Source organism: Octodon degus, unplaced genomic scaffold (assembly GCF_000260255.1).
Source record: "Octodon degus isolate 3935 unplaced genomic scaffold, OctDeg1.0 scaffold00002, whole genome shotgun sequence".
Lineage (NCBI taxonomy): Eukaryota > Metazoa > Chordata > Mammalia > Rodentia > Octodontidae > Octodon > Octodon degus.
In genome coordinates this window covers 15,514,332-15,527,523 of record NW_004524578.1, presented here as the reverse complement: position 1 = coordinate 15,527,523, position 13,192 = coordinate 15,514,332, and the positions used below count along the sequence as shown (strand labels likewise).

Genomic DNA, 13,192 nt, shown 5'->3' with positions numbered 1-13,192 from the left:
ACTGCAGGGTTGATATTGCTGCAAGTGTCATAGCATGACAAGCCTCCAATGAATAGAACTCCTGGAGACAAATGCCTCAGAATTGGAGCCAAGGATAAGACGTTTAGAATCTTTTTCCCCATTACTCCCAGTCTTATAGCTATTACTTAGACGGGATGATAAAATATGAAAGTTCTTTAAACAGTGTTTTATCATAATTAGCATCTTAGAATTAGCTTTGGGATGATAAACACCCTACAACTGTGATGCCTACGCAGGCCCACATAATAGACAATACTTCAGCACCTAGAGCCTGACCACCTGATTCAAATCAGGGCAAAAGGTAATTAACTATATAGCCATATACCCCAGTTTCCCCATCTGCAAAATGGAGATAACAGAACCTGTCTAGTAAAGCTAAAATTGAATTACATGTGTTGAAGTGGGCAACACATCTAACAGGCCTCAGTAAACACTAACTCCGGGGCTATCAGAAGCATCATCAGGTTCATAAAATATCATATCATAAGAATATGGGAGCACCTCCCCTGATGCCTGGAGCACAGTCCTAGTAATGATCTTCACAATGACAGTGAGGCACTGAAATGGCAAAGGATTCCAACTTAGGGTCAGAAGTCAGAGGTCCTGGATTTCCAGTTCTGGTTCTAACTAGCTGATGCTATTGTCCTCTCCTACCAAACAACTATAAATAGTTTAACTCTTCCACTTGATACCACTTCTTTCTCCTCACGCCCTCTGATCATCTCCTCTTCAAGAAAGGGCCTTTAAAACATAGATCAGTTTGATGGGAAAAGAATTTATTTGCAATATGAGATGAGTTCTGGAGATGGCTAAGTGGTGATATGGTTGTACGATAATGTACTTAACCATTGAGCTGCACAATTAAACACAATTAAGAGATGACTTTTATATCATTTGTATCTTACTACAATTTAAAAAGTCTTTAATTCAAAAAGAAAAGGCATATATCACATTGGGACATTTTTTTGCTTCAAATCTAGTAGAAATATAATGTACAATTATTGTGATGGCCCAGCAAGCTTGTGCCAATCTGGCTTTCTCTTTTTTTCCCTCTTTGCCTTTGGTGCCTGTGTAGAAATGTGATGGGAATAAAACTTGATTTATTCAAGTTTGCCATGTGGTGTTTGGGCAAGTTCTAAGTGGCATCTCCCCATCTCTGCTTCCAGCTCCGCCTTGTGTCTTACCCTTTTATCCTTCAAGCTTCTGCCACACCAACTTCTCTATTTCTTGAGCTCCCACCACTCTTATTCCCCCACCACCACCCAAATGCCTTTGTATTTGTTAGTTTTTTCTTCCCAGAGCCCTTTCCTCCAGCCCTTCACTGATTCCTTATATCATTCAGGTCTGAGACCAGAAGAATCATGTCATGCTCTGACCCTGGTTTGGGGTGACTTTCTCCCCCATTTTCTTTCAGGTCTTTCTGAACACAGGTGGGTAAATTCTAAGGTTCAGAGAAGAAGTGGTAGTTTAGTAGTATGTTCCATGGAAATGCTTCTGGTTTGGGGCCTCTGGTTCACTCTCTTTAATGTCTTAGTTGCTCCAGTAGGACCACACTGTCTCCCTCTTCATCTATACCTAAACATCATTTTCTTCTGTTTTCAAAATAGGTGCTCCCGCTGAAATAGGACTTTCTTCTGGAAGCTTCTCCACTCAGCCAGGACTATACAGGGCTCTTCTTCCTCTCTGCACAGTTTTGCCAATTCCACACTTACATCTCAGTTGCTGTCATTGTCCTCACCTGCTTTTCCCTATAGGATGATCAAATTCCTGAGAGGGAGGGGTGCTTCCTCTATCACTTTCATCTCTGAACCACCTATGTAACCTTAGGCCCAACAACTTCACAAACCAGGACTCTGAAAACATTTACTGAGTAAATACATGAGCTCAGGCCAACCTGACCTCCAGGGTAACCAGCTCCTCATTCCAAGTTGGTGGCCTCCTGCTGTGGAGACTGCTCTTCATGGCAAAGAGGATCCAGATGAATCAGAATTGAGGATTGGCCTGCAGCCTCTTTCTGGGCAAAAGGTGGCTGTAGTGATTTTTCAAAGGTTACGTTGCTGCTTACGCTAGTGGTTCTCGAGGTGAGATGCCCACATCAATACCATCAGCATGACCTAAGTCCTGATGGGAAATTCAGTATCCCATACTCCACCTCTGACTGACTAAATTCGGTCCTAGAGAAAGGGATAGAAATTTATTTTAACTTCTAAGTAATTCTGATGCATGCTCAATTTTGAAAACCACCAACTTTAGCAACCCGTTAGTCCTCCTAAGATGTTATAGCTCAAAAAAATGGTCCCTTTCTCTAATTATTTCATATAAGGTTGTTCCTTATGTGAACAACTATTTCTCCAAATGATAACTACCTCATACTATTTCAGGGAATTCTCGTAAGGTTTCTTTGCTTTTTAATTTTATGCTGAGGTTATCCTCCTTTCTCTTACTTCATGCAAAGTGCCAACAAGGTTGCACTACAACACACAGCATCCTCTCTGTCTTATAAACAGTCTTAGCCTTTGGATGCTTACGGGATGCTCACAGTGTCTCTGCAAGTATTGTGAGCCAGGAAGCAAGGGGCTGAGCTCATCAAGAGAGAGGTGCTGTGTACAGTGCCCTCAGCAGAAAGACAAAGAACAACAGGGTGGGCAAAGGCTACACGAAGGACAAATAACAATAGGTTTTTCTCAATTTCATGCCGAGTAGGCTTACAAAGACGTCATAAGTGGCCACACAAGCAGTAGGGAGGGTGGTCTGCAAAGCGTGATTTCCAAGCAGCCTCAGCAACATCACTAAGGAACTTGTCAGGCTTGCAAATTGCCATGGGCCGCCAAGACCCTCTGAGACAGAAACTCTGAGGGTAGAGCTTGGAACTTGTGTAAGGGGGGCCTGCAGGTAACTGTGACACATGCTCAACTTGGGAAACTCCTAGTTGAGTCAGCAAAAGCAAGACCTCTCATGCAAAATCGCCAGATTCGAAGTCTGGCTTTGAGGAATTAGATAAATTACTCCACATTGTTGTGTCTCTATTTCTTCATCCATGGATTAAAGATAATGAGATAGCCTACCTAAAAGCTTTGTAGAATATTAAAATTGAATAATGTGTAAAGCCCTAAGTTAACCATGTAAGAGCTTAATATAAAGCAATCATCTTCTCTTCCTTCCTCTTCCTCTTCCTCCTCTGCTGCTGCTGCTGCTCCATTATTATTATCATTGTCATCACTGTCCTCATTACCACCATCCTTAGCAGCAGCAGCAGCACTTGCAAAGCAACCCCAACAGCATCACCAGGTCCATGCTTCCCAGCTAACCAACCAACAGCTCCCGTGCTTTCCGTAGAAGGAGAAGAAGGAGAGATGATGGGCAGCCTAAACTTTAGCGCAGCTACTGGGGCTTGTGTGCTCAGAGGCTGGGAGGCTACTGAGTGATTCTGCCAGGAGACAGTAATGGGCCATTAGGTTTCTAGGCCAAAGTAGTGCATTTCACACCTAAAAGGAACATTAAAAAAACCAGAAGCATAGCAGCTACCAGACTTTGCACATGAACTGGATAACATCTCCCCTGGGAGAACACACTACTTAAAAGACTAAAAGCGAAAGAAGAGAGTAGTGGGGGCCGTGAGAGATTCTGCCCTTCCAGTCATCACCTACACTTCCTGTACACTCCTGCATGTGACAGCCATAGTATACAATGGCTAATTCACTCAGCAGACCCTCCTGGACTTGTGTTTCCTGTGATACCAATAGAGATTAGAACACGAGCTTCAGAAACCTTACCATAAGATGCAGATTCTGCCTCCAATTATATCCAGATTCCATTCCCAACAGTAATTGAAGTTCGAGAGCTCACTGTAATTTGCTTAATTTAACAGTTTGAAGTCTTCATTGACCTGCTGGGGAACTGCTTCTGAACCTTGTATATAGGCCTATCATCCCTGAAAAACCTGGGCTTCACTTAGATTTTTTTTTTTTCATTATATTTGTATAACCCTCTGGGATCACCAACATTTCTCTTTATTGTCCCTTTAATTGTCTTTTATCACAGGGCAGAAAACAGCCAATAACACAGAGGGCAGAAGTGCTGTGTGGAGCAGACATGCCGAATGGAGATTGCCAATGTTAGTAATATAAGGGAGTATTTTACAAAGACGAGAGAGATTAGAGACACGCAAGACCACATGCTTACAAAGCATGGGGAAGCTTGGAAAGATTCATAGCATTTCTTTATCCAGAAATACGGAGTGTAAACTATTTCATGACTGAGAATCTCTGAAAGCTGTAATGACATCGAGAAACCCAGAGGTGATAGCAGACAGAAAATTAGATCTTGGTTTGCAGCACAGTATTGTGTTATTGTTTAGGAGGGAAAACAGCCATTCTTTAAAAAGAAAAAAGTCCTCCTACACTAAGGTTGGAAAACAACACTCTGGTTGGCTGCTTCATTACCTGTGGATGTACTCAGAGAAAACCTGGGGTATCCAGAGAGGAGCAATGTAAACAGAGATGGGCAATCAGGAAGACAACAGAAAATAGAATTCAGGTTAAAGTGAGCAGAGGAGGAGGACTGAGACACTCCTGCCACCAAGAGAAGGTATATGTAGCCTTCAGTGCTGCTGTTTACATTAGCAATAGTTCAGTGGAATTCATTATGTAAGCTGAAGCTCTGGTAACCCTGGACCATACATACTGTGCTGGTGGCAGGTAAGTGGCCCTGGACCATACACATTCTGCTGGGGTGCAGGTAAGTGGCCCTGGACCATACACATTCCGCTGGGGTGCAGGTAAGTGGCCTTGGACCATACATATTCCGCTGGGGTGCAGGCAAGTGGACTTGGACCATACATATTCCACTGGGGTGCAGATAAGTAGCAGCCCTAGCAGGTCCTGCTCCCTTTGTCTGAGATGCGTTTCCCTTTATACATGGCATGACTAGCTCTTCAGTCACCCAGGTCCTAGCGCATCCATCACCTGCTCAGAGAGTAGATTTACTATCTCTAGAAAATCATCCTCTCCCTCCACCTGGGGGAGCCACCTTTACTTTGTTGGGGCTCATGGAGTAATATGCAAATACCTTCTTCAACAGATTTGGCTTCTTCGTTAACTTCATGTCTGTCACTCCCCTGCTAGGATATTTGCCCCATACGGTCCAGAATCTTCTCTATCGTATTCACCACTAGATTCCTGGCACTAATTATCCCAATGACTGCCCATGCACAAAAAGTAGTTAAAATATGCCAGAAGCTCTTCTGAGCACGTTAACTTGTTTAGTTCACACAACAAGCTAGATGTTTTATCCCCACTTTTTCAGAAAACACAACTTCAGGCATAGGGGAAGTTGGACAGCTTCTCCAGAGTTTCAGAGCTGGGGCCACTGAGGCTGGAAACCGCACTCAGGTTCCCAGGTCCACGCTTTTAACCAGCATACCATTCTGCACTTCTTGGAGTGTTCATTCAATAAATATGCATGAAATAAATGAAGAATTGATTCATAAGGGACTGGATGAATGAGGATTTGAATACAGAATGCCTCCCATCATAAAAAGCAAGAAACGTGTTGAAGTTTGGCCAGCTCTGCTCAGGAGGATTACTGAACGCTAGCCTCCAGGAGTCATCCAGCTGCCAGGTCCCAGCTGCAGAAGGCATCCAAGGCTGCCTACCTGTGCAATGCTGAAGAGCGTCTCCATGCCATGGGCTGCCAGGAAGGCCTCCCTGCCAGACACCAGGGTGGTGATGCGCTTGAGGCAGAGCAGAAGTCCACGGCGGATCAGCACATGAGAGTTGGCTGTGTCACGGCTGTGCCAGTCCTGATGCAGCCTGAGTAAGCTGGTGACATACCCTCTGTTCACTGCCCTGCGGCTGTTTGACCCTGGAGACAAAGGGAACAAGCCATGTCAGTCACAGGCTCCCTGGAGCACACCTGTCTCAGAGGGTGGGTCTCCTACAAGGCATTCAGGAATTATAAACAGAATAGTGACTGCTCAGGAAGCAATACTCACAGACATCACCTTCATCCCTGGATCCAAGTCCGCATCACCAGCAACGGGACAAACACGTAAGGTACCCTTCAAAACACGCGCTGAGAAAGACCCAGACTCACTTTCACAGTATTCCTGCCAAAGCTTCCTGAACTGAGTAAATTCATAAGACAAATCAGCAAACCCAAAATGAAGGGCATGCTATAAAATATCTGACCTATATCCTTCGCAAATGTCAAGATCATAAAAGGCAAGAAAAAAAAAAAGAACTGAGGAATTGGAGCTAAAGGAAGCTAAAAAGACATGACACCTAAGTACAATATATAATTATAAATTAGTACCATGCCAGCAAACAAATTTTTCCTTGTGCTATAGAAGGCATGAGTGAGACAACTGGTAAAGTGTGAGTAACATCTGGTCTGCACATTAGCGACTAACACTGCATCAACATTTATCTTCAGATTTTGATACGCTAGGGTTATATAAGAGAATGTTTTGAGAAAATTCAGACCAGGAGTTCTTGAATGAGCAAATTGTTCTCAGGAAAAATAAAATGTGGTATTGGGGAAGGGGACAGGGAGACAAAGAAATAGAGAGATTCCCCTTAGATTTCTAGTCTTCTTCCCTGAATGTCAATAGATCTAGATATCCATTGCACAAAGAAGGCTAGATAGGAAGGAAGATGGAATAGGACCTGCTACCTGCAAAACTGTAGTCTGCAGATGCGTTGCAGTCTTTGGAGCTCCCTGCAACACTTAATGGGCCCATGTCTGCTCAGGCTAACTCAGAAGGGGGAAGGCCACTAAACTCCAAGGAATCCAAAGTTTTGAAGACAGAATGCCAGATCAAGCCGAAGTAGACCACACAGGGACAAGGGATTTCTGCAGGGGATAGTCAAATAAAAATTAATTATCAGCCAAATTGGTACCATGGCTTGCCTGACTTCCTACCTAAAAAGGACATCTCCACCCAACAAAACTATGCCTTTGTTGCTTTCAAGAAACCTGGGGGTCTGTGCTAGTTTAGGGCTTCACTCTACTCTAGTGAAGACCCCTAGCAACCTTCCAGACATTCTCTGTTTCCCAGCAGGTGTCATAAATTGTTTAACATACTTTATGCCTCAACTTCCACTTGTCTAACTTAAATGCTTGAAATCCCACCATACACTATAATTATTGGCTTCAGGGAAACTTCTGCTCCCCAGGTGATGTTCAGATATGGTCCACTGTCTCCTCAACCCACAGACTAATGTCCAAACCATCTATAGCAGCCAGCCAGAATAGAATCTAATGATCAAGCTCAGAGCCATTAAATGAGTCCTCACTTCATGAATATTTAGCCAATCCACAACCACAGCAGGAAAACCTAAGGACTTTCTCAAAGGCCTAGTCTCATAGGATCACCTTCTCTCTACCTTTGCTTGAACTTTCTCCAGAATTTTCAGGAACTCTTGTAGGAGCCCCTCTTCTCTCCAGAATCTGTAACTATAAAGTGCTTTGGCTTTGTAACCCATTCTGTTGTGCTGCCTCCTGAGTCTCACCTGTCATCACCCTGGTCAGTACTCTCCTAGAGAGTAGCTGTCCTGGCTTGTGATTAAATTAGACCAAATTAGAAAAACAATCACAACAGGATGGATTGGCTTCGGCCAAGAAAAAACTCTCCACAGATAATGCTACTGAACAGGAGGATGGACTGCACTGAAAATATTTGGGAAAAGGTCATGAGTTCATCCAATAGGATCTCTTGTGGAACTTCCTTTTATCTGCTGAGAAGTTTTAACCAAGAGCTTTCAGGGTCCCCTTGATACCTTCAATACCATGATTTTCTTGGGTCATGTTTATACTCCTGGTAGAGACCTCCCATAACACCCTATCTTATGGAGCTAATTTTTCAAGATATGATTTAAATTATCATTGAAGAAACATATGGGCAAGAACTGTCTAACATACCTGCTTTTCATCTTCCCCTTACTGAATGACTGGGTATCGCGCCATTTCAGACCCATCCAGCAGCTGTTGGGTCACCTGTGTTTCTAAAGACTGGGTGTACTCCAGGGCTCTAACCAATGTACTGTTGACCATAAATCCCCAGATATTTCAGCCCTACTTTCTCAACACTGTGTTCCTCCATTATCCAAACCATTCTGCTCAGTTTAAGAGACAATCTGTGCTTCTGGTCCCCTGTGTGTGAGGAAGAAGCAATCCCTGAGCTTTAATCAGATAAGCAAAATCTCCCCTCAAAGTCAAATTTGCTCTTAGCACCATGTAACGATACATGAATAGAGGGAAAAGACCATAGAAACCCAATGCCTTATTCCAGCGGGATTTTCTTTTAATATTAATGGAATATTTTTTGCTTGTTTACAAAATTCTAAGTGGTCAGGCCTCACTGAGCTCCACTGAGAGTTTTGGCCCATTTGTGTAGTTGAATTCATACATTCTTTTCTTCTTTCAGCCTTCTATTCAGCCATGACCCTGAACTGATCATGATGAGCCTCATGCACCCAGGGATGTGTTTGTGGAAGACTTAAATCGCCTTCATTACCTCCTTTAATGAATTATTCGTCTGTATCAAAAATATTTCTCTTCTTGGCTGGTCCCAGCCACCAAGCACTAGAATTCTTTATTGCCTAAGTGATGTTCCAGCCTAGCCAATATCTGATGCTTAAATGAAAATTGAGGATTAAGTAGGAAGCATTAAAGCAAATGCCTTTAAAGGAAATGCCTTTTCACATGTTGAAAAGGAACCCAGAAGGCAAACACAGTGCCCTGTCCCCATGGACAGTGCAAGGTCAAAGACTTTGGTCTTTTATCTATTTTAAGGATATGAGTCTCATAATGTTATCCTAATGACCTTCACCCATAACTCTTTTTTTTTTAGTGAGGAAGAGAGGAAATGAAAAACTAATCTTTAATTGTATGAGAGAAAACTCCCTTCTCAACCCCCAAAGATTTTATTCCTGATGTTCCTGTTAATCCCCACCAAACTGTCATGTTTACTAACATCCAAAACTGCTAAACCCCTTCCTCCCTGGCCCTACATCAGTCAATCCTCCACGAATGGCTCAGGAAGTCCTGTAAAAGTCAATACATGTCTAACACCCACCAAGAAGAGATGCATCAAACAGAAGAAGAGCAAACGCGGAGAATGGAATGAGGGCTGCTGCAATCAGCAACACAGAGGATGATCTGTGGGGTCTGGGAGGAAAACGCTATTCCTCAGAGCAAGGGAAATCATCGAGGATCAAGGGAAGTTTTCTAGTACTGTCACAGGTGAGCACAGAGTTTGGGAGTGGAGAGGGAAGCTCCAGTTTGCCTGCCCTGTTCTAAACAGGCTTCTTCCTCAGTAATTGGGTGACATAAATGGCTTTTTCCTAAGATTTTCTTGAGTATATTATTCCCTAACACCTGCCTCGCCTCTTGGGCACTCTCCCTGCTTTCTGGGGAGCCCTAGGCTCTAGCTTCCAATCCCTGTAAGCCTCTTGGTAATCTCTTCTTTGGCCTGATTTCCTCTGGCAAGGCTATGAATAATAGGGGGAATTTATTTTTTTTCCCCTCATGTCCAATTCAACCTATTCTTTTTTTTAATTTTATTGAGAAACAAATACCATACATTTATATGCACAAGATGGGCAAGGCAATGGTCCTGAGAGTTTTCAGCAGCTTTTTGAAACTAGCAGTTAATTGGTAGGATTCTCACCCTGACTAGCTATATATGCTGATACCTGCGTACCAAGCAAATGCACTGAAGAGAGCAATGTGTAATGCTAGGGCCATGCTTGGAATGCCGGTCATTCTGGTCTTCTAAATATGTACTACTTCTAATGTCATATCAATTACTGCTTTACTGTCTCTTAAGTAAATATTTGTTTTTAAAAAAGGGGGGGTAATGAAAACAAGAGACAAGAAAACAATTCAAACTTTTCTATTTGTGTTCTTTCTTCCACATTATGTCCTCTGAGAAGCTCACGTGTGGCTACTTCTCAATCTGAAATGTGGCCTAGTGATAGCTTTATTCTAACAAGTTTTTCTAACTGAAGTTCAAATGTTCTTCTTCTGTGCATTCCCCATGGAGGTAGACTTTTATACTTGGATAAAAAGGAAAAACAAATTTTTTAAGTAACTGGAAAGGAATATGCCAAGGTATCAATAGCACTTAATGGAGGAGGTGAGTATTGATTCTATCTGCTTCTTTAGATTTCTAATTTTTATTTCCAACATATTCTGCAATACACTCTAATAACCAAGTGGGAGCATGGGGAAATAGGATCCTATGACTGTAGCTACAAATTAGTGGCCCAAAGATTTATGGCCCATAGCCTTGTGGCTGTGCCGTGCTGTCAGTGTTTATGCACAGGGATCTGGTGATCAGACCTGTGAGTTGCCATAGCAACCAGCTCACCATTTTTGTCTTCACCCATCTCCTTCAGAAGTGCATTACCTGCCTGGCCCCTGAAGGCACCAGAGAGCAGAACCAGCTTTATAAAGACATTCGTCTTCCAAACACGAGAGCCAGAAATCCTTCAAGACTCACAGGACTGAATTTCTCCTGAGGAACTTGGGGTTCACGACAGCTGGTGGGGAGAAAGGCTTATTGTCACAGACTAGGATACGAGGGAGCAGCCACTGCTCTGCCTGTCTCATTTGGCAAAACCAAAGAAGCTGTCATCACTGAACTTTATTTCCCATACCTGGGAATTGTGTCATTCCTTTAGGATGAAATGATGACCTCTAGCAGAGGAAAGGTGGGACTGTGCAGCTGCGGAACTGGTGGACACCAACAGCCACACTCCAGGCAAGAGGCAGACAAGTAAGTGTGGCCCTCTGCACTTGTACTCACCAACCACAAGGACCCTGCCCTGTTCTGCTAGTCCTGATCCATGGGCAGACCCCTTAGCTTTTGGCTAGCTGCCTTTCTAGAATCTGAGCCCTTGGCCAGGGCCAGGGACTCCACAACAGGCTCACTGTGTGGCCTTGAAAATGGCACTTCACACCTCTGCTATTCAATCCATATCTAGGAATGCTAAATTAATGTCTGCTTTATGGGCCTGTAGAGAATTAAATGAGATAATGCATAGAAATCTCAATGCCTAGTCCACAATAAGTTCCCAATACCTGCTGCCCTCAAAAATTGTCATCCTTCAGATCAGCACCATCTGAGTATGATATAGTCCCTTTATTATTATGCAGAGAAAGTGCCTAGCACACAGGATAGGAACCGATGCCTTTTACAGCCTCATACAAGAACAGAAACTGCAGGCTTCGACAGTCATTGATTTGAAATTTTGGTCTACCACATACTAGCTAAATCACCTTCATGGGGTTAGTTAGAGCTATAGTAGAAGTAAGTCCCTCCAAACTCCAGGCCCTAACAATACAATACACTAACAAATTGGACCTGTACAGAGGAGATGGTTAGCCCGCAAACACTCCTCCTCACCAATAGGATCAAGGCCTTCATTCAGGAGGCTTCAGCTACTTTACCCTGTTGCCTTCTACCATGGGAAGGCAGAGGTGGCCCTCCACAGACACCAATGTCCAACACCTTGATTCTGGAGCTCCCAATCTCCAAAACTATGAGAAAATAAAATCTGATCTTCAGGAATCTCCCAGTCTTCGGCATTCTTTTACATCACTAGAACTGTATTCCTGCTCTGAACTGTATTCCCATCACTTGTAAACACTAAAGCAATGTAGAAAAGATGAAGCATTTGCTTTACAAATCCACTGTAAAAATTAAATATATATAGTGCAGCATCTATAGAAACTATGTGCTCAATAAATGGCAATTCCCTTCCCTACAAAGAGAATATCCAAACATTGCATGCCTCTCACTAGTAAGAAGAGCCCAAGGAAAAGTTTCTATAGTTGGCTTCTCACCCCTGAATAAGCACCAGTCATCCACTGCTGCCCATCTGGCCTAAGATGGCCCCATGCACATGCCCCATTACATCACAGGTTCCTGTACAGGCCAGGTTCACATTGTGGACCCATGCACTTCTTGAAAATGCATTGGAATCCCTTAACATTGACAACCCTTGTCTTTATAAGGCATATTTGCTTAAGAATAAATATAAGGACTTGGAGTCCTCTGTTATTCTTGAGGACAGAAATCATCTTTGGCTACATAGCATACTGTGAACTGTGACATACACTATCCTGGGAAATTTTTGCCTAGGAAGATCAAATAACTTTATCATTCATTTAGGAACATTATAGAAATCCATTTGTCTACACTTTCAACGTTCAGTTTGTCCTTTTCAAAATATAAGGTTTCCTTCTTGGTACTGAAGAACACTTGGCCAGGCTTATCAAAACTGCCAGTACCCTCCAAAGTTTGCTTCAAAACCCTCGCTCCAAAGAGTCCACCATCCCTCAACAATTACTTCATAAGACCTGCCCAGTCTCCACCAGAACCTCACATGGAAAGGCCTCCTTTGGGCCACAGCACTTAAACACTATTATATCCTACCATAGGATATGATATCCTATTCTGAAGTATTACTAAGACTCAAGATGAGGATGCCCCTTACTGTAGCACACAGGATACTTGCCTTCCTAGGTGTGAGTGCAAAGAATATTATTGTGGTGATATTCTCTGGGAGTCAATTTAGATGATGCTCTAGACAAAGTAGCCTTTTGATCGGGTTCTAAATCCAATTATAGGAACAAGGAGCTGCCTATGTTCCCTTCACAACACTAGTTTCTACAACTATGAGTGTTTATGTACAGAATGTTTTGTATGTACTGAGCACTAGGCTGTAGCATTTTACATAGATCATCTCATTTGTCTCATAGAAGTGCTTTGAGATAAGCATTATTTTTCTCCTTTTGCAAATGAAGATGCAGAGACTGAGAGGAGTTAACAGCGTATTTAAGTCCACAGAGCTTATAAATGACATCCTGAGGATTCAGATGGAATCCAGAGCTTATATCCCAACTCATCCCCAAAGCCCTTGAAGCCTGTTAGCATAGATCATGCTTTTCTGCATCCAGATACAGACACTTAACTCTTACCACTAAAACCAGCTTACAAAGGGTTTATGAAATGCTTATGGAGGTAAATGCAGGGCAACAAAGCCTGAGAACCTTGGAAGGAATGCCGTGCAGCCAACCTCTTCTTTCTCCCCTGCTTCTTTCCAGAATCCTAAATTATAGTGAAAGGTAGATTTTGAGTAGGAAACTCAGAAGGTTTAAGCAC

General features: G+C 42.9%; 1 protein-coding gene across 3 annotated transcripts in view; it reads right to left on the bottom strand.

Moving 5' to 3' along the window:
* Agbl1 (ATP/GTP binding protein like 1) overlaps positions 1-13,192 on the bottom strand; it is a 958,008-nt gene that overhangs the window by 758,376 nt on the left and 186,440 nt on the right. For all 3 annotated transcript variants that reach the window (XM_023710175.1, XM_023710176.1, XM_023710177.1), the window contains exon 7: positions 5,675-5,883. In XM_023710175.1, the coding sequence (XP_023565943.1) occupies positions 5,675-5,883 (209 nt within the window). The remainder of the gene's footprint in view (positions 1-5,674; positions 5,884-13,192) is intronic.